We start from the raw sequence: 25,381 nt of genomic DNA, 5'->3' as shown, positions 1-25,381 counted from the left end.
GCAGCACCCCAAGAAAATCTGTAAGTCTGGCCGATGTTAAGTCTTGACAAGTTTTTATATGAAGGTGTATATGGCTAAGAGACACGGTCAAGCTGCTTTTAGCAATGTCTCAGTGCTGCTCAAAGCCCATTTTGGATGCCTTCCTTACTTGATCCACCCATTTAAGGACATTAGTGCTCTAAATGAACTGATTAGTTGAATTAGGTGTCAGCCCAATAAATAAATAAATAACATCCACAGTATTATCTTTAAAAACATACAATAATCCCTGTCCTGGAGAGACAAGCAAGTATTTTGAAATAATTAATGTTGTCATTCATTTAGTGTGGTTGTTCAGATCACATTGTTCCTAATAACACATTTCCTAATTAATTTATCTAGCCATTTTTCAGTGGAGTGACTCGCTGGCCAATTATAGCGAGGATTTCACTGAAATTGAGAATGTGGGCTGCTTCATCAGCCAGCAAGAAAGGTCTAGTAATTTCTCTTTCAATTAAATGTGTACAAACTCCCTGAACCCCTTTCTACTTTTGTGTAATGGTGTTCATTACTCCAGTGCTGGGGAATAGATGAAAAAAAGAGGCGCTTTGCAGGATTTTTGGAAGCCAAGTATACACACACTTCCTGAAGCTGTATAATGACATGAAAGATGGACAAAGACACAAAGCGGAGGAGTGAAGATTCAAGAAACAGGAAAACAGCTGAGCTGGAGGTCAAGCTCTCGTACTGTAAGCCCTGAAGTGTATTATGTGGAGTTTAATGGGTTTAAAACACAAGCATGACGGTTGACATCAAACCGCATATTTCTCTGCAGGGTAAGAAATGGCACCGAAATGTGACGAAAATGTCTCACTATTACAGTTTTTTACAATCACTTTGCTACTATTTTCAGAACCTTGATGTCATTTTTCAAAACTCTAGACACAAAAACTCAAAACGGTTATCACTTGTAACACAGGCTGTCTAATGTTCAAAACATTGCATTGTGCATTCACATCTTTAAAGAAATCTTGCATTTGCACAATCATTGGTTCAAAAAACAAATTTACTGTGAAATACCATTTAAACATAACTATAGAAAACCCACACACAAGCAACCAATAGTTTCACTGTGTCATTGTTCGCACAATCAAAAAATCTTGTAGAACAAAATAGGTGATACAGGTTTCATTATGGTACTACATGTACAGTAAATAAATCTCTGTAAAAGTACTGCAGTAGTAGAGAGAATACAGACATAGTGGAATCATTGAACAAAGTTTGTAATATATTGATGCAAAACACTACAGTACAATCACAACATAGGTTTATTGGAATCAAAGCAAAAATATAAAATATTAGGCTACATCCATGGATATTGTAGTCTTATTGGTTCATGCTCCACGCTAATTGGTGACAATGAATCTCATTATCTTGAAACTTTCATGATTTACTGTAAACATGGAAGATTGTGTGTCTGTTTCCATTCAACTATGCCTACTGCAACAGTTACTTATCATTTTGAGCAGTTGTATCAATTGATAGTTAGATCATTGTAAGGAACAATCTCTTTACGTCTCACTAAATTACTCTACCCTGCCAGTACACAAAGATAGATCAAAGTGACATTATGTTAACCAACCATTCAGAAACGTCCTGTTCAAGCCTTAATTGTCGAACTTCTTTGCGGCCGTCAGGGGCGGGCAGCCTTACCTATGTTTCACCCGTTTCAATTGAAACAGGCCCCGCCCTCCAAGGGGGGCCCCAACAGACTAGCCAAATCCCATTCAATTTCTTCCGTAGGATATTGATTTTCAGCCATAATGTCTAAACCATTCAAGGTAGATTGACTACGAGGTTGTGAAACAAAAGTTTCTGCTCCTATAAAAGCTACAAGGTATGAAATCAACCTTGTTATTCGCGATCTTCTGGAGAAATACTACACTACCCACAATTCTAAGCATAACTTGTATGAAAATGGCATTATATGACCCCTTTAAGTTGTGTCATATTGAACAGGTGATTTTTGTTGAATGAACAAATGATCTAAGTTTTATGTGTATTGTATCCAAGCAATTGAGAAAAGGGTTTTGAAAAATGTGCATTTTGATCATTGGTTGTGAGTTTTGTGTCTAGAGTTGTGAAAAATGACATCAAGGTTCTGAAAATAGTAACAAAGTGATTGTAAAAAACTGTAAAATGTGGCCTTTAAATGTAAATTTTTAATAAAAGAATCTGTTATCTAACATCATATTTTTGCACTTTATTTTGATAGTCCACTTTAGTCTACTTTGGCAGTTTTCCCCGTGATATCAAAAATGTTATCGCATTTTTATATTTTTCAAGGTATCGTAGTGAAGTTGGAAATTCCAGTTTTGTGACAACACTAGTTCAGACTACAAAAAAATGGACCTGATTTGAGTCGAATAGGGAAAAAAGAAGCAATTTTTGCTTCCTGTATAAACAGTGCCTCCGTCATTGGTCTGGGTGCCATAACGTGTCACCCTTCCTGACTTCCCAAAAATATTGCACAAAAATTAATTGCATTTTGTGCTACAGATAGTCCTGTTGATGGGTGTGACTGCAGCAAAACACACAAGAAAAGAACAGGTGTGCTACAGGAAGAAAAGCTTCATGGAGGCCTTTAATACACAGCAGCTGTTGATCATTTCAATCCTTGGACACGGGAGAGCAGCCAACAACTCAATTATTCTTTCCAATCAAGTATAAATTCTTACATTTTATGCTAAAGCAGGTATAATACTTGCAGGATGTCGAGCCCGCAGAGGATGTTACCTCAATCTGAGCTGCATGCTAATTTTTTCTTCATAGTTATCTCAAAGGTTATTTGGATTTTTCTCCTTGGCAGATCCTCAAAAACACTTTGAAAATTGAGGCTGCATTTATATGAATTTATCTTCTATCTTTACCAGGTATCTTTCTTTGTGAGACAAATTACACCAATTATGCCATTATGCTACATTTCTGCACATATATATATATATATTTGTTTTGTTAAGGACTTGCTTTTAGTGAAACAGGTGCTGAAACAGACATGTATCCAAACACAGAAATATGTTTACCTCTCACTCTAAACATTATTCTCATTACATAGTGATACATTTTTAATAAATCCTCATCATGTCAGGGGTGGTAATAACAGGCTCTGAAGCTGCATTGGCTTTTAGCGAGGTACAGCGTACTGCTGTGCGACCTGTGGGCAACCTGGAAATGAATGACAGGCCAAGATGTAAAACAGCTCATCTACCCTAATTGCAATCCTTCATGAGTGCTGCAAGACACTCCACCAAAAAAGCCTAATTAAATGTCACCACCTCTCATTAGCTGCCTAACACATACTGAGATGGCACTCAAGGTATCTTGTCTCCCAGCAGCTTGAGTATTTGCAAGACCACAGCAACCTTAGAGCTGCAAGGATTGATTGATTTGTCCTTCTTTAGAACCGCAGAGGCTTAGTGGCTCTTATGGGAAGGTACGTCAGAAGGGTGAGGGTCTCCACTGCCGTTCAAGAGATTCAGAAGACTCTTACTCCCCACATACGCACTCAGAATGTTTGTTCATTTCAACTCTGCTGTTCTGAAAAGCTTCAATTCAATTTAACACCATGAATAAATAGAAACAAAAATAATAATAATTTACGTGTGCACCGAAATGGAAGTTGAGATAAAAATCCAAATTCTAAATCACATACACTTTGCAACTAGACAACTTCACTCTAGTCTCAGCGGACGTGAGTCATGTTGCTTGGAGACCAAAAGGCTGCCAGCTAAAGACAAGGAGAAAGAAAGAAAGAAAGAAAGAAAGAAAGAAAGAAAGAAAGAAAGAAAGAAAGAAAGAAAGAAAGAAAGAAAGAAAGAAAGAAAGAAAGAAAGAAAGAAAGTAAGTAAGTTTCATACTAGTTAGAGCGGCAGGTAAGTGGGTGGTTGGTTGGAGAATCAAAGTAGTTGAGAAAGTGAAAGATGGAAAGAAGAAAGTGATGATATGAGCCGGACAGGGAAAAAATTTCATGCCGGGAAATCTCTCAGTCATCCAGGCCATGATCCCATACACAACAAATTTTGAAACCATAGACAACCCTATTTTTTGCATAGCCATCACATAAAAAAAAAAAAAAAGTTTAAAGGTTGGGGCTGTGCAAAACAATTAAAGATTACTTATTTTAAACTAAAAATTTCAGTCTACTTTTTTTGTCTTCTCAGAAATGTACTTTAAATTACACTTAAGTATACTTCACTTATACTGACAGAGAAGTCTTAGTATATGTGGCCTATATAAAAGTATAATCAAGTATTCTATACTTGGCTTGTAGTTGTGTTTACTCTTTTGATTGAGTTGCCTATTAAATACATTTTCACAGTATTTTACATAGCCTACTGTCTTATAAACTTACATTGTTTAAAAATATAGATTTATTAAGAAAAAATATGTTCCTAATTCTGAGTATGTGAATTATTGTGTAGTCCACTGGTAGTGTACATAGGAATTTACTTCTAATAAACTTTACTCTTTCCCCTCCATTGACTGAATTTTCCGGCAATCTATGATTTCACTTTTAAACGGTAGGGGGCGCTATTGCCCTTCTTCTGAAAGTGTACAGAATCTCCAGATCAAAACACAGGTTAAGAAGAAGCAGAAACAAGCAACACACGTAAAATAACATCTTCAAAGTTGTAAAGTAGTTGTGTGCTCAAAGTTTACTACTGCTACATATACTTAAAAATGCTCTTTTATACACTAAAAAAGTGGGCTACTATAGTCCCAAGGAGTATTGAAATAGTAGGCTAATATTAGGCTAGTTAGTTACTGTACTAACGTAACTTTACAATGGATAATAGTGATGTCCTTTAGTATTTTGACTGACGATAGTAATGGGGTGCTACTTACATTTGCTAGCATTTCAATACTTAGCTAAATAAATGAAGACAAAACTACAGTGGCCTATTTACAGATGAAACTGACCTACACTTGAATCCATGAACAGGTCAGTAAATTTGCTATTGCCTATTTCACTATTTCTTCTTGGAGACCTTACCCTCTCTGCTCCACCTGACTGCTATGTTCATCCTCGAGTCTGATCGCATTAATTACTTTGTTGGAAACCGATTGGCAGAGGCGTTGAGCGCACATGAGCCGAATCGAGTCAAGACTAACCGATTCATGATTTATTATCGAATGCTGAATTCGTAAATGATCAATTTAGTCAAGAGCTGAATTCAAATTCAGAGGCTGCACCCTTTGAAGGCCGATTGTGTCACAGCGACGCAACAAAGACTGTCCCAATTCAATGCTCCTTCAAATGCAGCCTTGAAATGCGTACTTCATTTCCTGTGAAATGAAGGATACAACAGATGGATCCTTCACGCCCTTGCCTACCCCAGAATTCATTGCGTGCCAGTGACCACAGGATTTTTTTTTTTTTTAAGAAATACACTTTTAAACGTAAGTAGGCTATTGGGTTTCAACTTACTCAAATATCTTTTAAAGCGGTTTAAATGTTGACTTCTTACTAATATGCAATTATATATAATTTATACTCTTTATTATTTACATAAATGGACCTTGGTGAACATATTTAGAAAGGTTATAAACCCTGTTTTGTTTTCAGACAGTTTAATAGAACTTTCAAAAAAGTCCAGTACTAACGTGTTTCATTCATCAACGGCAGCTGTCACAGTTGCTGGGCGACAAGAACAATCCTCCTTATGGATAGACCGTCCCATTTAACAACGCTCAGTCCGACCTTCATGACCTTCAAAGGATGCAGCCTCTGAACTGGGACGCACCATTTGTCCCTTTCAGGCAAATAATTTCACTTGGTGGCCATCTTTGAAAAAACCTCTTAGGCAGCTATTTCAGTCATGCAAGAGCAGCTCCTATCTCTTTGAATGAGGAAACATCAAATTCCAAAGCTGTTCTCCATGCTTACAATTAAATTTCATATTTGAAATCACCAATGAAATCTGACAAAAACTGTATCATAAATTTTGTTTCTAAACACTCAAATCATGACCAAAAAAAAAAAAAAGAAAGAATTTTGTGTGACTGTTTCTATAGCAACCGGGGCAGCTGCAGTGACCAATAACTTTACCAATTATCTATTGGCTCTTTTACTTAGGAGGTGAGACTTATTCCGCCATAGTACAGTATATATATATATATATATATTTATATATATATATGTACAGTATATATATATATATATATATATATATATATAATATAATATCTACATACATAAATATATATATATATATATATATATATATAATAAAAACTTATTGTATTGCTTGTTGTATTGTACAAAATTTCTGGAGAAAGGTATTGAATATAATGTCACAGAAAATGTCAGTAGCCTCCCATTGATGCCTTGACATTATCTCCAGACATTTTGTGGAACAACAAGCCCACTGCCATTAAACATTATATATAAAAGACGGTAATGTACAGTCATTTAAATTCAAATTAAATATAAATGATTTGTTATCACTGTGATATGTTATCACTGTGAAGCGCTTTGATACAATCTGTATTGTAAAAAGCGCTATATAAATAAAGGTGACTTGACTTGACTTGATTTAAATCATTGTTCCTCTTCATTTCACCCAGCTCAGAGTGTGAGCTTTTATTTTAGCCACATACGCAAACCAGACGGACTTTTATTTTGTTTGTGTCGTAAAATTAGAGTGACGCGTTCCTTTACGGCACGGGCTCTCACCGTACTACCTCTGTAGTCGTGCATCCTTGAATCAATACGAATTCGTACTCCAGTAAAGGTAGGTTTTGCGTGAATTTATCTCAGATGCTTTATTATTTCAGTCAGGAACGGAAAACTGAAGCCGCGGCAAATGACTGATCAGTTAACTTACTTCTCATGTAACTTTACGTTAAGGAGAGCAGCATGTGCGCTACTGCTAAATCCATTAGCTCAGCTGCTTTTACGCGCTCAATCCTTCCTCGCTACTGTTTATCGTTCAGACCCAATTGTTCACACGATGTCACCGTTCTTCGTAGATTAATAGCATCTGCTTCTTACAAAAATAACCTACGTCAAAAGGGAGAGGGATGGGTACATGTGTAAGTTGTGACTTGGTTAGCGGGGACGCTTCTCATCATGGCCGCTTGTAAAATGCTCCAGGATGTCGTACTCAATGGCCGTAGAGATGCAACTGCGGTCCGTGGCAATGAATGATTATAGATTTTAACATTCGAGGCTATTTTTCGCGGCATAACACGAATTTAATAGTTCCATTATGAACCTTCCATGCAGGATTTTTAAAAATAAGATTATTTTCGTAGTGTATTTCGATTTTTCTTGTTCGTCTGTCAAAAGAATACTCACCGACCAATGAGAAGGAGACTTAGGTCATGTGTCCGGAACCGGCATTACCGACTTTTTTATTTTTATTTTTTTACTGTTATTATTGCTAAAAAGTAGACTGTATTGTCCATCCTTTGTTACTATTACATATCATTTTTGTTAATAAATAGTGAAATATGCAATAATACAACTATTTTACTTGCATAAATTATTCCTTTAGTGCTTGATATGTTGGTAATTTCTAGTGTAAAGGCAGTGCTCAAATATAAGAGAAAAAAGGGATAATATTTAGTAGATACATTTGGTATATAGAAATGTACTTGAATGGTGCCTTATGTTATAGACAGACATACTTTTTTTCTTTCTTTTTTTAGGCAATGGCAAAGTTTCATGCACCTGTTATTCAGGACAATCCGTCAGGATGGGGTCCTTGTGCTGTTCCTGAGAAGTTTAAAGACATGCCGTACCAGCCTTTCAGTAAAGGAGACCGACTGGGAAAGGTACATTCTTGTTAATTATTCACTGGCCAACCTTATTACAATTTTATTCCCTAAAAGTAAATTGCAATCATTTTTATATGTAGGTGGCTGACTGGACTGGTGCAACTTACCAGGATAAGAGATACACAAGTGAGTGTTTGCACATTAATTTTTATTCACCCACTGTAATTGCTACATGTGAGCAAAATGACCTTTCTTTTTTTGCTCAAGTCACTTATCAGTCAAAATTGTTGTTCTTCTGTTCTGTGTAGATAAATACTCATCTCAGTTTGGAGGCGGCAGTCAGTATGCTTATTTCCATGAGGAGGATGAAACAAGCTTCCAGTTGGTAGATACTGCCAAGACTCAGAAGACCGCCTATCAGCGAAACCGTATGCGATTTGCTCAGGTAGAGCTGCTTTCTAAACATTACATTTTTTTCTCTCTTACACCAACCTTTCTCCAATCCTCTATAGCTCTCTCTTTTCTAAGTGTTTGTTATTCTGTGCTTCTGTTCTACAGAGGAATCTTCGGAGAGACAAAGATCGTAGGACCCTTACTCAGTTCAACATGCAGACCCTGCCTAAGAGCGCCAAGCAAAAGGAAAGGTGAGTTCTGCTTACCCAGTAGGAAAACAACACAAAAAACTAGTCAACACACACTCAGCCTGATCTTTCTCTGAATAGGGACCGTATGCGCTTGCAGAAGAAATTTCAGAAGCAATTTGGTGTTCGGCAAAAGTGGGATCAGAAGTCTCAGGTATCAAATGCATACATTTTTTTTTCACAATACGCAAGAAAACATCTGTCACTACATCCATTTCAGCATGACTTTAAAACAAACTGACTGTATTTGCATTTAATACCCCACCAAGATGGGCATTTTTAGTATTGAGTTTTAATATCAACTTGGTATGAAAGTATCAGATCTTTTCCCTCTTCTATTTCTCAATTGCCTGAATATCGTTAAACATCTACTGTCTCCTCAGGCCCAGCTCAAGCCCAGGGACTCCTCGGTGGAGGTGCGCAGTGACTGGGAGGTGAAGGAAGAGATGGACTTTCCCAGGCTCATGAAGATGAGATACATGGATGTGGCCGACCCTATTGACGTGTGAGCATTCTGACATCACTCATGTCATCGAGATTGTTACTCTTGAGGGAGTCCTTCATTTTCGTTCTTCTCTTTCTCAGTGAGTGCTGTGGAGCTCTTGAGTACTACGACAAGGCTTTCGATCGCATTACCACACGCAATGAGAAACCACTCAAGAGCATCAAGAGGATCTTTCACACCGTTACCACCACTGATGACCCTGTGATCCGCAAGGTACTCTGAAGCACACTTACACTCGCCCACTTTCGTTTGTCATTGATTGCTGCTGGTTTCTGAAAACGTTATTGATGTGTCTGTCTTTTCTAGTATAAATGGTATTGCTAATTGAGCTTTTTCTGAACACAACTCATCCACAGCTGGCAAAGACCCAGGGCAATGTGTTTGCCACCGATGCCATCCTGGCAACTCTGATGTGCTGCACACGCTCAGTCAACTCCTGGGATATTATCGTTCAACGTGTGGGCAACAAGCTCTTTTTTGACAAGAGAGACAACTCTGATTTTGGTAAGCGTGTGCTTCAGTTAGGGATGGGACGGTATGAAAATTTCATATCACGATTATAGTGACCAAAGTTATCACGATTATCAATATTATCACGGTTTTGTTAAAATGAGATGGAAATGTTCAAAAAGAACTGATGCTCACCCTGAAAATATTTGAAAATCAACAAACAAAAAAATACAATTAGCAAGCTAGCAGCTATGCACTTTTTTTAAGCATAAACATTATATTAACATTAACATGGAGCCCTGAGAGTGAGAGGTATAAGTTTTCCTTGTGCAGATTTTAATGAACCCGTCATTAAACCCTATAATTAATAATGATAATAACACTTATGGATGTGTGTAAGTTATTATGACTGAATATTATTATTATTAATAAATCACTTTCTCTCTCTCTCACACTCACACACACACTTTAAATGAACAAAATATGTTGGTTGGGTCAGGGTGACTAAACTACTGGAATACTTATAATGACTGTTGTAAATAGCAACACACTACACAGCGCACATCCATGTCTCGGATCACCGGGGACGCAATCTCTGGTTTCATTCAAATGTGTATGTCTTGCGTCTCAGTTTTGACTGTTTTGAAAATTAAATCAGAGTAATTTAGTATTAATACTACTACAATATTGTTGTAGTGATCACATTTACTTTACGATTGATTTGGACACTGTAACTTGTATAATGGATTTATAAACCGGCAAGATTTAAAAACATTAAGTTAATCACAATTCAATATTTCATGTCCCTTAAATTATTTCTGTGGTAAAAAATAAAAAAATAAAACTGTAATAAGTTTACTATGAATGAATACAATACATTATCCCTTAAATGTCACCCTTAATAGTTTGAATATGTTCGTTCGTCTTGGCTCAAATCCACTTGCTGTAAAACTTTTCTCTTCGCGGAAGCTTTGCAATAATTACAAGTGAGATAATGAAATAATTCATCTCCAATAAATTTTTTCTAATTATTTGCCCAAGTTAGTTGTTGTATTAAGGTAAAAATTAACTCAGTGGGTGGTTGTCACGTAACGTTAGATGTAGGGATGCACGATATAGAATTTTGGCCGATATTCGATATGCCGATATTTTCAAACTAATTTTGCCCGATGCCGATACCGATACCGATATAGTTGTATTTTTTTTAAGTGCAAAAAAAGCTTATTAAAGCTTCTATTATTGTTCTCAGTCAAGAGCAGTGAGTGATTTCCTCTGTGTTTTGTTGTTTTATTAACATTAACGGGATAGTTCTCCCAAAAATTTAAATTGTCATCATTTACTCTCTCAAGTTTCTTTCTTCTGTTGAAATTATAAAAGTTATTTGGAAGAATGTGGCTAACCAAACAGTTGCTGTACTCCAGTGACTTCCATAGCATATTTAAGCACAAGAAAGAAATGAATCCAGGTTTGAAACAACATTAGATAGACAGAATTTTTATTTCTGGGTGCAGTATCTCTTTAAAGACAAGCGGCAGAATATTATTACTGTCTCTTTAAGAACTGCACGCGAGTGACGCGTCTAATATACACGCATTTGACAAGCAGATTTTCTCAGTTTGCTTTCACTTTAGACATAACCAACTTTGTTTATGTAAACCTTGTGTGTATTTGACAGTATCAGCGCAATAAGACTCGAAAGATTAGTCCAGTATGCAGGCGCTGTGACAGGCTTTAGTTCCTGTGAGCGTCGGGTGTAACGCGCTCAGAAAAGCGGATGTTAGAACAGCGCATCAGCACGTGAATGACATGTTTACCTAGCAAGACTTTGACGCACATGCAAACAATGAACTTTTGTGAATTGCGGTGTCCCGTGAGTGTAACTCTACCTCTGCGTTTACATGTGATGTGATGTGAATGTACGTCGCGTTGTACAGTATGTTGAGATGAAGGCGCCAGAATTGAACTGATAGAATGCACGATACTATGATTTTTCTTCAAAAGCAGATAGTGGAGACATTTTAATCGTCCACGATCAAAAACCGTGAGACGCACGGCACACCCCTAGTTGGAAGTTTAAGTTGCTGGCGCTCATGCTTCGTTCACGGTCGTCACGTGCGCATAGGAAACACGCCACCCTATCGGCAAGGCTCATCGGCAGAAATATTCATATCGGCCGATGCCGATGATGGTCATTTTAAGCTTTTATCGGCCGATACCGATGTTGTCCCGATATCATCGTGCATCCCTAGTTAGATGACTTAGCAGATTTGACGTGTTTCCCCCTTTTGCAGCGACTTTCCTCTTGCAAGATTTGCAGACAGGCTGCCCATCCTCGATTAAATTGCCCTCGGGACTCTTGTAATAGCCAAAATACGACCATACCTCCGATTTTGTCCTCTTGGATGGCTGAAAAATCTCCCGTGCGCTGTCACTGACTTCCGCCATGTCTTCTCGCGCAAAAAAACAACATTGCATCTGCGCGCCTGCTGAGTGCTCGCGCCTGCGTCAGACTGATTCTGGCTGGACAGGATTTACCGCGAGTTTTCAAAATCACGATAATCAAACACGGTTTTTATGATAATTAAATTTTAAACGATAATACTAACCGCCAGGACATTTTATCGTGGTTTATCGTGAAACCGGTAATCGTCCCATCCCTAGCTTCAGTTGAGTGCTACTCATTTTAATGGCTGTCAAAAGGCTGTTAGTGTCTTGATGCTGGCCATATTCTGGTTTAACTATAGGGATTATTATAAATTTGCACTTGTCTTGATATGCAGGGCTCAACAATAAGGATTGCCCCGGGGTCAGTGTGAGAGTGCCAGCTAGTATTGCATTAATTTGAATTAATTTACTTTTTATGCCTTGCTAGTTGTTTAGCATTGTTGTTGCAAATTCTGGAGAATTAAATTTGTCACCAAATTAAAAACGTCAAGCTGGTTAACAACAATGAGGTTTTGTTGAAATTGCAGCAGTTTTTTATAGTCTTTGCTAGAGGTGGAAGATATGATCAAAATCTTATATCACAAAATGAGTAATTTTATTTCATGATAATGATATGTATCACAATGTAGTTATATTTGCTTTAAGTAATATTTTTTTGATAACATTTCACAATTCTTGTCACCATTTTGAATATCACAAATAAAACTAATACTAGTCTAAGTAATAAACTCTCAAGCTTACTGAAGACGTAAATGGTGATAAAATAATAACAAAGAAACTCATTACCAGCAGTAGGAAAACAAACTACAATAGAACAAAGACAAATAGGCCTACCTGAAAAACTTCAAGCACTATCAGAAATACATACATTGTATAAAGTAATCAAATATATATAGACAGAAACAGTGCATAGTATTCAGTGTAAATTAAATGTACATTTATTCTTAGTTACAAAAGTGATTCAGTCAAGAGAAGTGAAACTTTCTCTTTTGTTGTTTTTATTAACGGCAGACGGGAGCAGGTTTATTAGGCTGCTGTCACTTTAAGAGCTGCACGGATCCAATATACTAAGGGCCTGTTTGTACCTGGTCACTTAATGCGTTTTTACTGATCAGGTAGCTATCTGATTTGTTAAAACGGTTCCATTTACACATGGCCACATAAATGTGTCTCCACAAAACGAATATAAGTTCGATCCTCAGTTCACGTCAACGAAAGCAACAAATATGAGCTGCATTTTATTTATCATCAGCTAATTTCAAGAACAAAGACAGCAATAGGAGAGAGAGCAGCATCAGCACTGGTAAGATCATTTAGTCTCACTACTTTTAATGAAGATGATTGTGTTTTGAGCGTCGGTGACACCAAACTTTGTTTCGTTTACGTTAGTTTGTGCATTGACTTGCTGAAGAGATACTGCTCTTCTGCGGCGTCGTGTTGCAGTAGCGCTGTCATACCTGGCTATAACGTGTCACATAGCCTATAACTCTCACACGTTCATTTTTTTAACATTTTGGAGGGAGTAAAATGTACAAATATGACTACACCAGTTTTGTCTGGAATGCGTCTCAGACCAGCTCCTGAAGTGGTTTGAGCGATTGGATTTAAATCTGGCTCGAAATCAATTCTAAGGGCATTTACACCTGGTCTTTTCATGATCTGATAGCTATCCGATCAGAGAAAACACATGAAGTGACCAAGTGTAAACGGGCCCTAATTCACATGCGTTATCTTTTTCAACTGTTTATACGTAAATTACAGTTTACGAGGATGCTTGCAAAGACCGACATTTTGACAGACACGCAAGTATGTGTATTTAACCTTTAAAGCCCAATTAGGTAGCAAAAAGAACTGTTCAGTAATCTCACGCTCAATGAGCAGCGGCTTCATGTGCTCGCCTCAGACAGCACTCAGAAACAGTCTCTCAGACATAGGGGTGGTGAAAAAAATCGATTATTGATTAATCGCGATTATGTTATGGACGAGTATGAATCGATTATTACATTTTCAAAAATCTATTTTTTATTATAAAAAAAAAATTGCATTATTTTATTTTGTAAAAAATGTTATACCGGAAGTTGAACGTCACGAACGCGCCCAGTTCCAGTAGCAAGCGCGTGTAACGGCAGCCAGAGCGAGTGAGAGCAGGTGTGCCGGAGACACACTGGCTGCGTGGCGTGAGCGTCTCAGCTGCGTGGTGTGTCCGTTTTTATTTCGGCTCCCATGTTAACAGGTTAGAGCTTGCACACTGCCTGCATGAGCCGCGCGGAAAACGCGTGCATGCTAGAAATAGAACCGACGCCTATTTTTCACGCGACACGCAAGCGTGTTGGAAGCGTTTCCAGGCTAAATAGAATAGGAAACGATGTTTATGTCATTTTGTACACGAATACATATTAATAAATTACATTTTGATGTTTGAAAGTCTAGGTTTTGATATAAATTCAGATATCAATGTAATTTAAACAAATAATAATAATAATTAAAGCTGCAAGCAGCATTTTAGCGGTGTTCAAGCAGTTAAGGCCTTTCAGGCCGTTAAGCACAAAAGCATCAAAATACATTAAGTTTTATGTAGCAAGCATGATTTACCATGATATACTACATTTCAGTGTGATTTTTCATGATTTACCATGTTCCAGTATGATTTACCATGAATCTAACATGATTTTTCCATAGTTTACCTTGATATACCATGTTATAGGATGATTTACCATGATATAGCACATTCTAGAATAATTTACCAGGATTCTAACATGATTTACCTTTTTTACTATGATTTACCATGTTTCTGGCGTTATTTACCATGATTTACCACGTTGATAGCAATTATGTGAAGCATAAGAACAATTGAAGTGATAAACGCTGACAAAATAAGAATGTGTTATAATAGTAATTGTTATATAAGTGATTTTATAGTGTCTATATACAAAAAAAGACTATTAATAAGAAGAGTGGCCAGCAGAGGGCAGTAGAAGACCACTTATTGGCTCACTTTCATTTTCAACTACTATAGCCGCGTTTCCACCGCAATTGCCCGGAACAATTTGTCCCAGGAACTTTTTTCCCAGGAACTTTTTTTGCCCCAGACCGGTAGCTTTCTGCGTTTACATCGCGGTCTAAAGTACCGGGTAAACTGCGCGCGACTGCTCATTGCTTGCTTGTGACGGACAGTAGACTGTAAAAGACAGTAATCAGTTTTGAGCGCCACATTTATAATAAATATGGAAGAGATTCACACTGTGCTGCAGTTGTTTGAGATGTATTGGTTTACTAACCAGGTAATTAACAAAACGGCAGAAAAGAGACGAGCACTGATACTAAAGCGTGTTCAGAAAGCTCGTAATGCTAACGTTAGATCTAAAATTAGACAGCGTATGTTATCAGCTATTGCGGACATTGACCGTGAGAAGGCTGGGACGAACGCGCAGAAAATTTCTCTTCCGCAAATATGCTTAATAAAGCCTGAATCTCGTCGTCGGTCCAGCTGCCTTTTTTATTTTTATTAAATTCCATATTTGCAGACAGACAACTCTTACTGCATGGAACTTCATTACTGCATGAAGCCACGAACTGCAATAGATTCTAAAAATTCCGGTTAAAATAAAATGCTGCGCGGAGTTATCCAATCATAATGCGGCGTGAACACAACCAATCAGCATGTTCAGCGCACAAGCCCCACCCGCGAAAGTTCCTGAACTTTGAAAAAGTACTACCTCGCGAGCAGGGACTTTCGGAGGGGGAAATATCTACCCGGAACTTCATTTAGACCCTGGTTCCTGCGGTGTAAACACACCGAGTACCAGGCCAAAGTTCCTAGTTCCTGGGTAAAGTTCCTGCGGTGGAAACGCGGCTTTTGTTTCTCCAGTATTCTCCACTGAAGCAAACCATTTTTTTCATGTTAACTCCATAATGCCTGCTTACACACACACACACACACACACACACACATTTTTGGGATATGTTATTGTGAAAATCATATAAAAAAAGATTAAAAATATCTAATGCTGCTGCTTCATCTAGTGGACAACAGTGCTATTACAGCCTACTTATACAATAGGCCATGTTTTCATATAATTTAATCTACACACGCTCATTCTGATGTAGATAGAGACATTTGGAACTTCAGGAGCCAATGTGACTCAATTGTCACTTCAATAGACGATTTTTGACTAAATGTTATTGTAAATGTTAAAATAGTGAATTTATAAAGTCTAAATATTAATTATAGTTGAGTAGTGTGACAAAATGACTTTTTTTAAACAGCAGGGGGCAGTAAAATACCACTTATTGGCTGTTAGCCTTTTTTCAAGCAGTTATAGCTGTTCTTGACCTTTTTTTTAAGAAGCTATGAGCATTTATTGAAAAGATATTGCCTTTCGGTCAAGGTTACATATTGAATTGACCCTATTATAGTCATACAAATGAAGAAGTTATACATTTTTCTATAATTATTGTTCTAGAGAGTACAGAGCAATAGATGAATTTTGACAAAATGTGATTGTAAATGTTAAAATAATGATTTAATAAAGTCTAAATATCAATTATATATAAAAATATTAGAGAGTAGTATGATGAAATGACAGCCGGGGGCAGTAAAATACCACTTATTGGCTGTTATAGCCATCCAAGCTGTTATAGCTGTTATAGCCATCCGATTTACACTCTATTATAGCCATCCAAATTAAGTAATTATACCTTTTCTGATAATTATTGATCTAGAGAGTCCAGATAATTGTACTGCACTGGTTTTAAACATTAAGATATGAAAATTATACGATCATAGATGGAAAAGACCATTTACAGCCAATACAGGCAATTTACCATAGGAAATACATGGTTTTAAAGCTTTTCAACAGTTATAGCGCCACCTATTGTCCGATCTCCATGAAACTTTGCATGCTTCTTCACCATGGTATGACACATATGCTCATCAATTTTTGTGAAGTTCTGAGTTTTTATTTATGATTTATAGGCTTTTGAGTGTGTTTTGACACACCCCTTTTATAAATGACCCTGTTATAGCGAAGCAAAGGGCAAAGTTCAACTTTTTTTCGATAATTATTGATCTAGAGTGTCCAGAGAATTGTCCTAGACTGGTCTGGTTCCAATCGGGCAAAAAACCAGGGACTAGTTTGCAAAAGTAGGTTTTTAACATATTCGTGAATATTTAATGAACGGTTTGATTGACAGCAATGGTTCTAGAGGCAAAGTTGTTCAACATGAGGAGATCTATCAAATGATATGCATATTGTGGGGATGTGTGCAACACCACGTGATTACAGAGCCGTAAAACTCGTTAGCGCCAACTAGTGGCCGATTTCTTTCAAAACTCTTACAGACCTCTTGGGCCATGAGTCGAACATGCCCATAGAGTTTCGTTCCGATTGGCCTCCGTTAACCTCGTCTCACAGGTGCTCAAACTTCATTGGCCGATGGCGGCCATGTTTTTTGAGATACGCCAATATCCTTTTACACATACATGGCACCTTGGACCAAGACACTGCATACCAATTTTCAAGTCAATCGGACAAACGGTCAGGTGGCCACACCCCCTTTTATGTTTTTTTAATGTTATAGCGCCACCTAGTGTTAAATCGACGCGGTTTTTTTACTGTGACCCCAAACTGTCCTCATACACAAGTGTGTCAAGTTTGGTGAAGATATCTCATTTACTTCTTGAGCTATAGACGTTTTAGTAAAATAGGCTCCTCCCACAACGTTAATTTTGCGCCCCCTAGCAACCGGAAATCGAAATTTCAACTTTTTTTTGATAATTATTGATAGTCAGACTCCAGAGAACATTTCTGCACTGGTTTGGTTCCAATCGGGCGAAAAACCAGGGACTAGTTCGCAAAAGTAGGTTTTGGACAAAACCGGAAATAGCGGAAAAATTTGCATACCGGAAATGAAATCGGAGATATACATTTTTTAAGTCAAGAGTCCAGCTTTCCAATGATATACGACACTTGAGTCTACGACATAGGGTCTAGGAGTTATGATCACTTTCGCGTTTTTGTTGCTATAGCGCCACCTATGGGCCAATCGGGCTCATACTCTCTCAACCTCTCCTCGATTTCTGTGCTACCTTAATCCCAAATATCAAGTCTCTAGCTCTTACGGTTTGGTCTGCACGATGCGTTTTAGGGCGGAATAATAATAATAATAAAAATCAGCACAAATACAATAGGTTTTCAGCACTTCGTGCTTGAACACCTAATTATCGATTTTCAAATATTGCCATTATTTTTGCCTATATACAAATTTATTTCATTTTTATTTTTTAAACAATCGAGTCCTGGTGTTCACTACAGAGGTCATAGCATAACATATGAATAAAATATCTCTTTTTTTTCATTTGTTTCTTATGGTCTTAACAATGTGATTACATGAAGAAGAAAAAAAACTTTTGAAAAAAAACGTTCTGGGCCTTTAGGAGGATATAATGATAATAAGCTACAATAACAACATAGTGTGTCTTCTGAGTGACGGTCCACCATCAGGCTAAATATAGGCTCTTTAAAGCTACACAAAATTTGTAAATGTTATTGAAATAAACAGACAGCCCACTTCCCTATTTTTCGGATTTTGGAAGATGTGTGATAACAGTTGAAATTGTTGTCGTAAAGGCAAGAGGCAAGAGTTGGAATTGTTGTAGTAAGGATTAACACACCGCTAACCCAAATGTAGACTGTCCCTCTATGTCACCTAGCAGCAGCGGCGCCGCTTCAGACACGTTTCTGGTGTGCAAAGACACAGAAAACGCGACGCAGCTGACACGCAACAGAAACGCCACGCTCACGCCACGCAGCCAGTGTGTCTTCGGCCTAACGAGCGTTGCTTGCTACAACACCTTGTCTTTCTAGAAGAAAATTGTCCAATTTCTACAGTATGTTGGTTCTGATCTACTTCCTAAAGGAAATAAGCCTTTCATTTATTTGTTATTGTTTAGTTCAACTTGAGTCACAACACAATGTGATGTATTCATTTCTGTGTTCTACAGAACATAAGCTACATACAAATAATTCTGAAGTTATAACTACACGACACAGAAAGTGCTTTGAGTTGTTGTTACTCAATAAAAGAGTTAAGTAATTCAGCAGCTGACTTTTTTTAATACTGCAAACACTTTGTAGTGTATTTTCGTTTACTGTTGTGAAATGGAAAATCAATAATCGCTAATCGAGAATCGTTAATAATCGAAAATCGACTGTAATCGAATCGGGACTTCAATAATCGTAATCGAATCGAATCGGGAAATCAGACAGATTAACCACCCCTACTCAGACAGCGTGGCCATATAGCCAAATGTGTTCTCTTTCGCTGCTTATTGTGCTTCAACGGTTTAAAATCACTTGTTTTTAAACCGCAATGCTTGAAAACGCATGCAAATGATAAGCTTTCGTGACAGTGCAGCACAGCAACGTCACGTGAGCGTAACCACGATAGAGACAATAGTGCAAAGACTAGGGGTGGGCAAAAAAAAAACCTAGTGTTTTTAATAGACTTTAAAATGTACTCAACGTTTAATGAAACGTTTCAACGTTTATCTCTAAAATACCAAAATGTTGCTAAAATGAAATGTTAAAAATATATATTTATTTTTAGCAACATTTTTATAAATGACAAAAATAATTTTTTTCAGTTGGGCCATTGAAATTATTGGCCTAAAAACTTCTAACTACTTGTGAAACAATCTAACCGTTAAGCCCTGATATACCAGTTATTTGTGTTTTTGCTGCATAAAGTAATAAATGTAAAGTTTTAAAGCTTAAACTCATTCTCCCTTGTAGACCTGCTTACTGTGAGTGAGACTGCGAATGAGCCGCCTCAGGACGAGGGCAGTTCCCTCAATTCCCCCCGAAACCTGGCTATGGAGGCCACCTACATCAACCACAACTTCAGCCAGCAGTGTCTTAGAATGGTACGCTTGTCTTTCCACAGTAAACCGGCCATTAACATGATACATTAACATCCATATTCTGTTTCAGACAAAGACATTTGTATGAATGCATTTTTGTTGCTTTGGTGTCAGGGAGGAGAGAGGTACAAGTTCCCCAATTCTAACCCATTTGTTGAGGAGGACATGGAGAAGAGTGAGGTGGCATCTGTTGCCTACAGGTATGTCCAGACCTCTGCAAATAAAATAAGTGTGTGTGATATTATTATTATTATTATAATTTGTTTTGTTTTGTTTTGTTCAGACAGGTGAGGCAGCTATTTTTCCCAATTATTTTTTCTTTTCTTGTCTTTTTTTCTTTTTTTTTAATCTTATTTCCATATGTGGATTTACATATTTATACATGTGTATTATTTACATAATACATAAATCAGATTTGATTGAAAATGTATTTCATTCTGATCAGTAACATTGAATTGTTCTCCTAAAATTGACTCGTTCACTCTTTTTTGATACAGTATATACATGTTTTTTGAGTCTTAACATTTTTATTTAAAAAACAAATCATATTTGAGTGCTGTTTGAACAAAACCTAAGAATGAAGAATACATTTATTATAAGGGACATTACTAAATTTTCAGTTACTTGCTGAATTCAAAATAGTGACCTTCCCTGACCGATTCTTAGGTACCGGAGGTGGAAGCTGGGGGATGACATTGACCTCATGGTCCGCTGTGAGCATGATGGAGTGATGACCGGAGCAAACGGAGAAGTCTCTTTCATCAATGTCAAGACCCTGAATGAGTGGGACTCCCGAGTAAGAAACAAAAAGAGAGATGGATAATTGCATTTAGCCATTTCAGAGATACAGGTGATATAATTCTTTGCTCTGTACAGTACTGCAATGGAGTGGACTGGAGACAGAAACTGGATTCCCAGAGGGGAGCGGTTCTGGCCACAGAGCTGAAGAACAACAGCTACAAATTGGCCCGTTGGACCTGCTGTGCTATTCTTGCGGGATCCGAGTACCTCAAATTAGGGTGAGTACAATACCAACGTCTCTACATTTTTTGTTGTGTTATTTTGGTTTCTTATATTAAGTCTTTTCCTGTCTGATTTCTCACTACATGTCCTTTTCTCTTTAGGTACGTCTCCCGTTATCATGTTAAGGACTCGTCTAGGCACGTTGTCCTTGGCACACAGCAGTTCAAGCCCAATGAGTTTGCTAGCCAAATTAACCTGAGCATGGAGAATGCTTGGGGCATCCTGCGCTGTGTGATCGACATCTGTCGCAAGCTGGAGGAGGGCAAATACCTCATCCTCAAAGACCCGAATAAGGTAAAGTGAAAGATGTTGCATTGCAGAATCGAGATATTTGACATACTTAAGCACAGCAAGAAGCTCCAAATGTCTATCAAACTTTTTTTGTTATAAATAGGGCTGGGTATCGTAAAACAAAATTTTCGATACCGATACCATATTGATACCTTGACTTCGATACCGGTTCCTGAATGATACTTTTTTCTATACCAATTTTATGAAATCCGTTTGAACAATATTACATAACCTAAAAAAAACTTGTTGACATTTTTACACTCATATTTTGCGTCTGTAAAAAGCACCAATGCTAAAGTTTTCTGTTTCCTAATCATTTAACAACATGTATTCTTTACTTCAATGAGCTCATTGTTTCTGCCTTAACTTAATGCATTGTTTAACAATGAAACTGAATGAAAATTAATTTAAATGCGTTACACAGTCACCTCTGATAACAGATCACTCTAAATTGTAGTTTAGACACATGTATTTCTGTGAAGCTGCTTTGAAACGATATGTATTGTGAAAAATGCTATACAAATAAATGTGAATTGAATTAAATTAAATATAGGCTACTGGGGTGCGGGACATATGCCTTACGCTTAGCACACATATAGCTTGCCGCAAAGCACTGGCGAAAGTAGCCTAATGATTGTGGATGTGTCGGGAAAAAATAGCGAGGAGATATTTTAATTGTTTATTAATCAATCAAAGTGTTTTCTGAGTGTGTTGGCCGCAAAGACGAGATGCTGACTCGTCATTCCTGCAGTAGTGAACACGTGCACCAAATGGATTACATAATCAAACTATTTATTTCTAATTGTTTCGTTTAAAAGTAGACATATTTTGACCGTCTATAGGCCTATTTCTCATGTATGTGAGGCAAGTATCCTATACGCTGAGTTTCGGTTCATTTGTGACGCGCTCCAGTTCTTGCAGTCGAATACGGATACATTTTCTACTCTGAAGTGTATTCTGTGCACTTTTAAGTGCCTTATCAGATTTATCTTGTTGCCGGTCTTGGCAGCAATTATCTTGTCGAAAATATTGCATCGTGTGCTTCTGGCATTGAGTCTGGTACATTGGTACAGGTACACTTTTGATATTTTCCACATATTTTCACTTATCTGTCTGGGTTGGGACGCTTACACACACACACACACACACACACACACACACACACACACACACACACTACAACCTCGCGTGCGACGAGCCACGTCTCTGGGCAACCGTGTAAACTAGTGTTTTCCGCCACAGCCAATCATGCTGCATGCTTATTGTTTCACTGACGTTGACGAGATTAACCCCTTAGGTATCGAAATTTGGTACCGAAAAACAAGACATGTTTCGATACTCGATAGTATCGAGGCAATTCGGTCGGTACCTAAAAAGTATCGAACTCGATACTCAGCCCTAGTTATAAACGTATCTTGAGTAGAAATGAATTGTACTGTTTTACACACCTGCATGGTGTTAATTTTAGCTGTAATGCTGTGCGAGTAGGAATCACCTTGGCAACTTCAAAGTATTTCTTTGCCATAATCTACGTATATGCATAACTCTTTTTTGTGTTCCTTAACAGCAAGTAATTAGGGTGTACAGCCTGCCTGATGGAACCTTCAGCTCAGATGAAGACGAAGAGGAGGAGGATGAGGACGAGGAAGAAGATGAAGAGGGTGAGGATCACTTCAATATGTTTATCCATATTTTTTATCTGGTTACCTTTTGTTTCTTAAATATTTTTAAATTTCTTCCAACAGATGAAGACAATTAAGGCGTCATTAACTACCACAGCTGCCAGCATTATGTGTTTCAATGCTGTAAGAGCTGAATAAAGATAGTTGATTATTCATGTACTGTCTCTGTCTGTTTAAAAATGAGCATGCTCAGTTTAGGTTGCCTTTGCAAGTTTAATTATTATTATAGATTAGGGCAATACAAATGGCCTTTCTTTTAAGAATTGATTCTGAAAAATCTTGCTATTTAATCTTATTTGTTAAAACATGGTGCAAGGAATGCAGAGGCCATGGGTTAGATTCCCCGGGAATAACATACCTTGAAGTGCCTGTGAAGTGAAATGCATAAATATAAATGGTCTGTAAATGGTCTTTTCATTTTCTCTTTAATGGTTTGCAATTGACAAGTCATAAAAAAAAAAGCTATATTTATTGATAAGGGGGTATAAGAAATAGTAAAGGCATAGATTTTTAATTAGGTTTTCTTTAAAGAAAATAACAGTAATAGTTACAATTTAACTTATTATTTTAGTATATTTTAAAGTGTATTTTATTCCTGTGATGGCAAAGCTGAATTATCAGCATCATTACTCCAGTCTTCAGTGTCACATGACCCTTCAGAAATCATTCTATTATGATTTGCTGCTCAAGAAACATTTCTTATTATCGGTGTTGAAAACCGCTTAATATTTTTGTGAAAATTGTGATGCATTTTTATAGGATTCTTTGATGAATAGAAAGTTTGAAAGAACAGCATTTATTTAAAATATAAATATTCAAGGTTTAACTTTATTAAGATCACTTGGCAATCTGGATGTAGCGTAGTAGACATACATAATATACACACCACAATATAAAACGAGACAAATAAAAGAAATAAGAACACCCAACAGTACATATAAATTTAAAATACGAATATTTACACGTCAGAGTATGCTGTCATTTTAAATCTATTAAATGTCCTTACTAATAAAAGTATTAATTTCTTTAAAAAATAATCTAGTGTATAAACCAGTTTGGGGTGCATAGCCAATGGGGCTCTTCAGAAACCCTGATGGTTTGTTTGGAAGGTTTTAGCATTTGAATTACCATTAAATAGTGTTTGATTTCCACTGGGAGAAAAAAAAACAATTGTTCTGTTTCTTGTGTGACTAGTTTTGCTTTGTCTTGGTGTTCAAGTCCCAGATGAAGCGCAGTTTTCCATCCTTTCTTTGAAGATCTGGTCACACATCTCCTTTTGTGCCACAGTGAATGTGTTCTTCCAATCTCCAACAGTACCTGCAACGCAAAACAAATATAACAACAGCATAAGTGAAGGATACAGCTTGTTTACACATTCCACGATTGTGATCTTTGAACATTGACCTTTGTGCATGATTTGGGGCTTAAGTAATAGATCTTGTGGGATGAATTCATAGTTTGCCTTTGGGTCCTGCTTCATGTTTTTAAAAGTGGCCATCTCCACAATACGTGCGACAGCATTATCATCCAGATTTTTTCCCAAGAACATGCCGAATTTCTCCACTGCTGTCCTGAACGTGGAGCCAAATGCATCAGTATCAAAATAAATCTTTAACAATCTGTATTAAAGAGCATTTTGCAAATACTGAGATATTTTGAGGCTGTGATTACCATGACCATGTCCTCATGTGTCAGGAAAAGGATGTTGTACTGCCCTCTCTCGGATGCGATTAAACCAAGATAAACTGCCAGCTAAAACACGAGGTAAGAATTGATACTTTTACACCTTACACACCCTTTGTGTCACATTAGGATCGATGAGGCAGAAGCCTGAACTTTAGGAATACCAAGCCAATGTCCAAACATTTTTTTTAAAACATACTCTGATGTGCTGTTAGTCTAACTGTTTCCTGTTGGATACTGCTGGTGAAAGTCTTCAAAGCTCTTGGGAGTATCAACTTTGTCCCAGATGTGGGAAAAGAGGAAATATGACCACATTGTCTTTTAAATTTCTAATCACATATGATCTGTCATTTAAAAGACATGAGGAGCAATGATGCTTAGACCAAACAAAAACTTTTCTAACATTTGATTATATAACCAAACATGTGGCTTACACAAACACAGGAATAGCCAGGTTCACGGTACTCTAACCACGGCATCTTCTCAAGATTGTTGGGACATTTTTTTGTCTGTTGTGTCCTCACAAATTAATGTTATGATGTTCTGTGTCCAAATTGTAAGCCTACCTGCAAAAAAAATGGTTCTGTATGTAAACAACCAAATAATTCACACACACATATCTTTATGGTTAGCAGCAAATTCAGCAGACGGGGACCAGTTGTCATGCAAGTTCCAGGAGTTTGTCTCGTGCAATAGTAAAAGTTTTATCTATTTTATAAAAAAAAAAAAAAGTCATAATGCGTTGTCATTAGAAAGGGGGAGAACAAAGGTAATTACAAAAGTGGTGATAGAACATGTTAGTTCTTAAACTTAACAGCATAAATGTTCAATAATAAATGTTCAGTAACAACAGGCTTGGTCTTAGTTTGTACTTTGGATATGACAGTAAAAGAGGTTGTAAACAGCCTGATCAGAACTGACGCAGTATTGCGCTGACAATGTACAGAGAAAATAACATTTAGATAAGAGGACAGATGAA

At 37.2% G+C, this 25,381-nt stretch overlaps 2 protein-coding genes across 2 annotated transcripts in view; one reads left to right on the top strand and one right to left on the bottom strand.

The window, feature by feature from the left end:
* The window catches only part of eif3d (eukaryotic translation initiation factor 3, subunit D), a 41,711-nt gene extending 18,840 nt beyond the window's left edge, over positions 1-22,871 (top strand). Inside the window, exons 2-17 of the mRNA XM_056242618.1 lie at positions 6,729-6,773; positions 7,693-7,818; positions 7,902-7,947; positions 8,070-8,206; positions 8,320-8,405; positions 8,484-8,556; positions 8,786-8,907; positions 8,988-9,120; positions 9,264-9,411; positions 19,596-19,726; positions 19,838-19,923; positions 20,390-20,519; positions 20,600-20,742; positions 20,848-21,040; positions 22,605-22,698; positions 22,783-22,871. Of these exons, the coding sequence (XP_056098593.1) occupies positions 7,696-7,818; positions 7,902-7,947; positions 8,070-8,206; positions 8,320-8,405; positions 8,484-8,556; positions 8,786-8,907; positions 8,988-9,120; positions 9,264-9,411; positions 19,596-19,726; positions 19,838-19,923; positions 20,390-20,519; positions 20,600-20,742; positions 20,848-21,040; positions 22,605-22,698; positions 22,783-22,796 (1,659 nt within the window). The 5' untranslated portion in view covers positions 6,729-6,773; positions 7,693-7,695 and the 3' untranslated portion in view covers positions 22,797-22,871. The remainder of the gene's footprint in view (positions 1-6,728; positions 6,774-7,692; positions 7,819-7,901; positions 7,948-8,069; positions 8,207-8,319; positions 8,406-8,483; positions 8,557-8,785; positions 8,908-8,987; positions 9,121-9,263; positions 9,412-19,595; positions 19,727-19,837; positions 19,924-20,389; positions 20,520-20,599; positions 20,743-20,847; positions 21,041-22,604; positions 22,699-22,782) is intronic.
* Positions 22,872-23,909: 1,038 nt separating this feature from the next.
* Positions 23,910-24,999, bottom strand: sult3st1 (sulfotransferase family 3, cytosolic sulfotransferase 1; the record flags this gene model as incomplete). The annotated part of the gene is given in 9 exon segments (XM_056242615.1): positions 23,910-23,953; positions 23,956-24,036; positions 24,124-24,299; positions 24,392-24,442; positions 24,444-24,471; positions 24,624-24,712; positions 24,714-24,778; positions 24,837-24,906; positions 24,908-24,999. Coding segments are annotated over 9 exon segments (696 nt in total), but the record flags the coding sequence as incomplete, so codon positions are not given.
* Positions 25,000-25,381: the final 382 nt, after the last annotated feature.

Source organism: Rhinichthys klamathensis, unplaced genomic scaffold, assembly GCF_029890125.1.
Source record: "Rhinichthys klamathensis goyatoka isolate OS25496 unplaced genomic scaffold, OSU_Roscu_1.1 h1tg000733l_1, whole genome shotgun sequence".
In the NCBI taxonomy this organism is placed as follows: domain Eukaryota; kingdom Metazoa; phylum Chordata; class Actinopteri; order Cypriniformes; family Leuciscidae; genus Rhinichthys; species Rhinichthys klamathensis.
The sequence above is the reverse complement of the archived record's forward strand: the minus strand, read 5'-3'. Positions and strand labels throughout refer to the sequence as shown.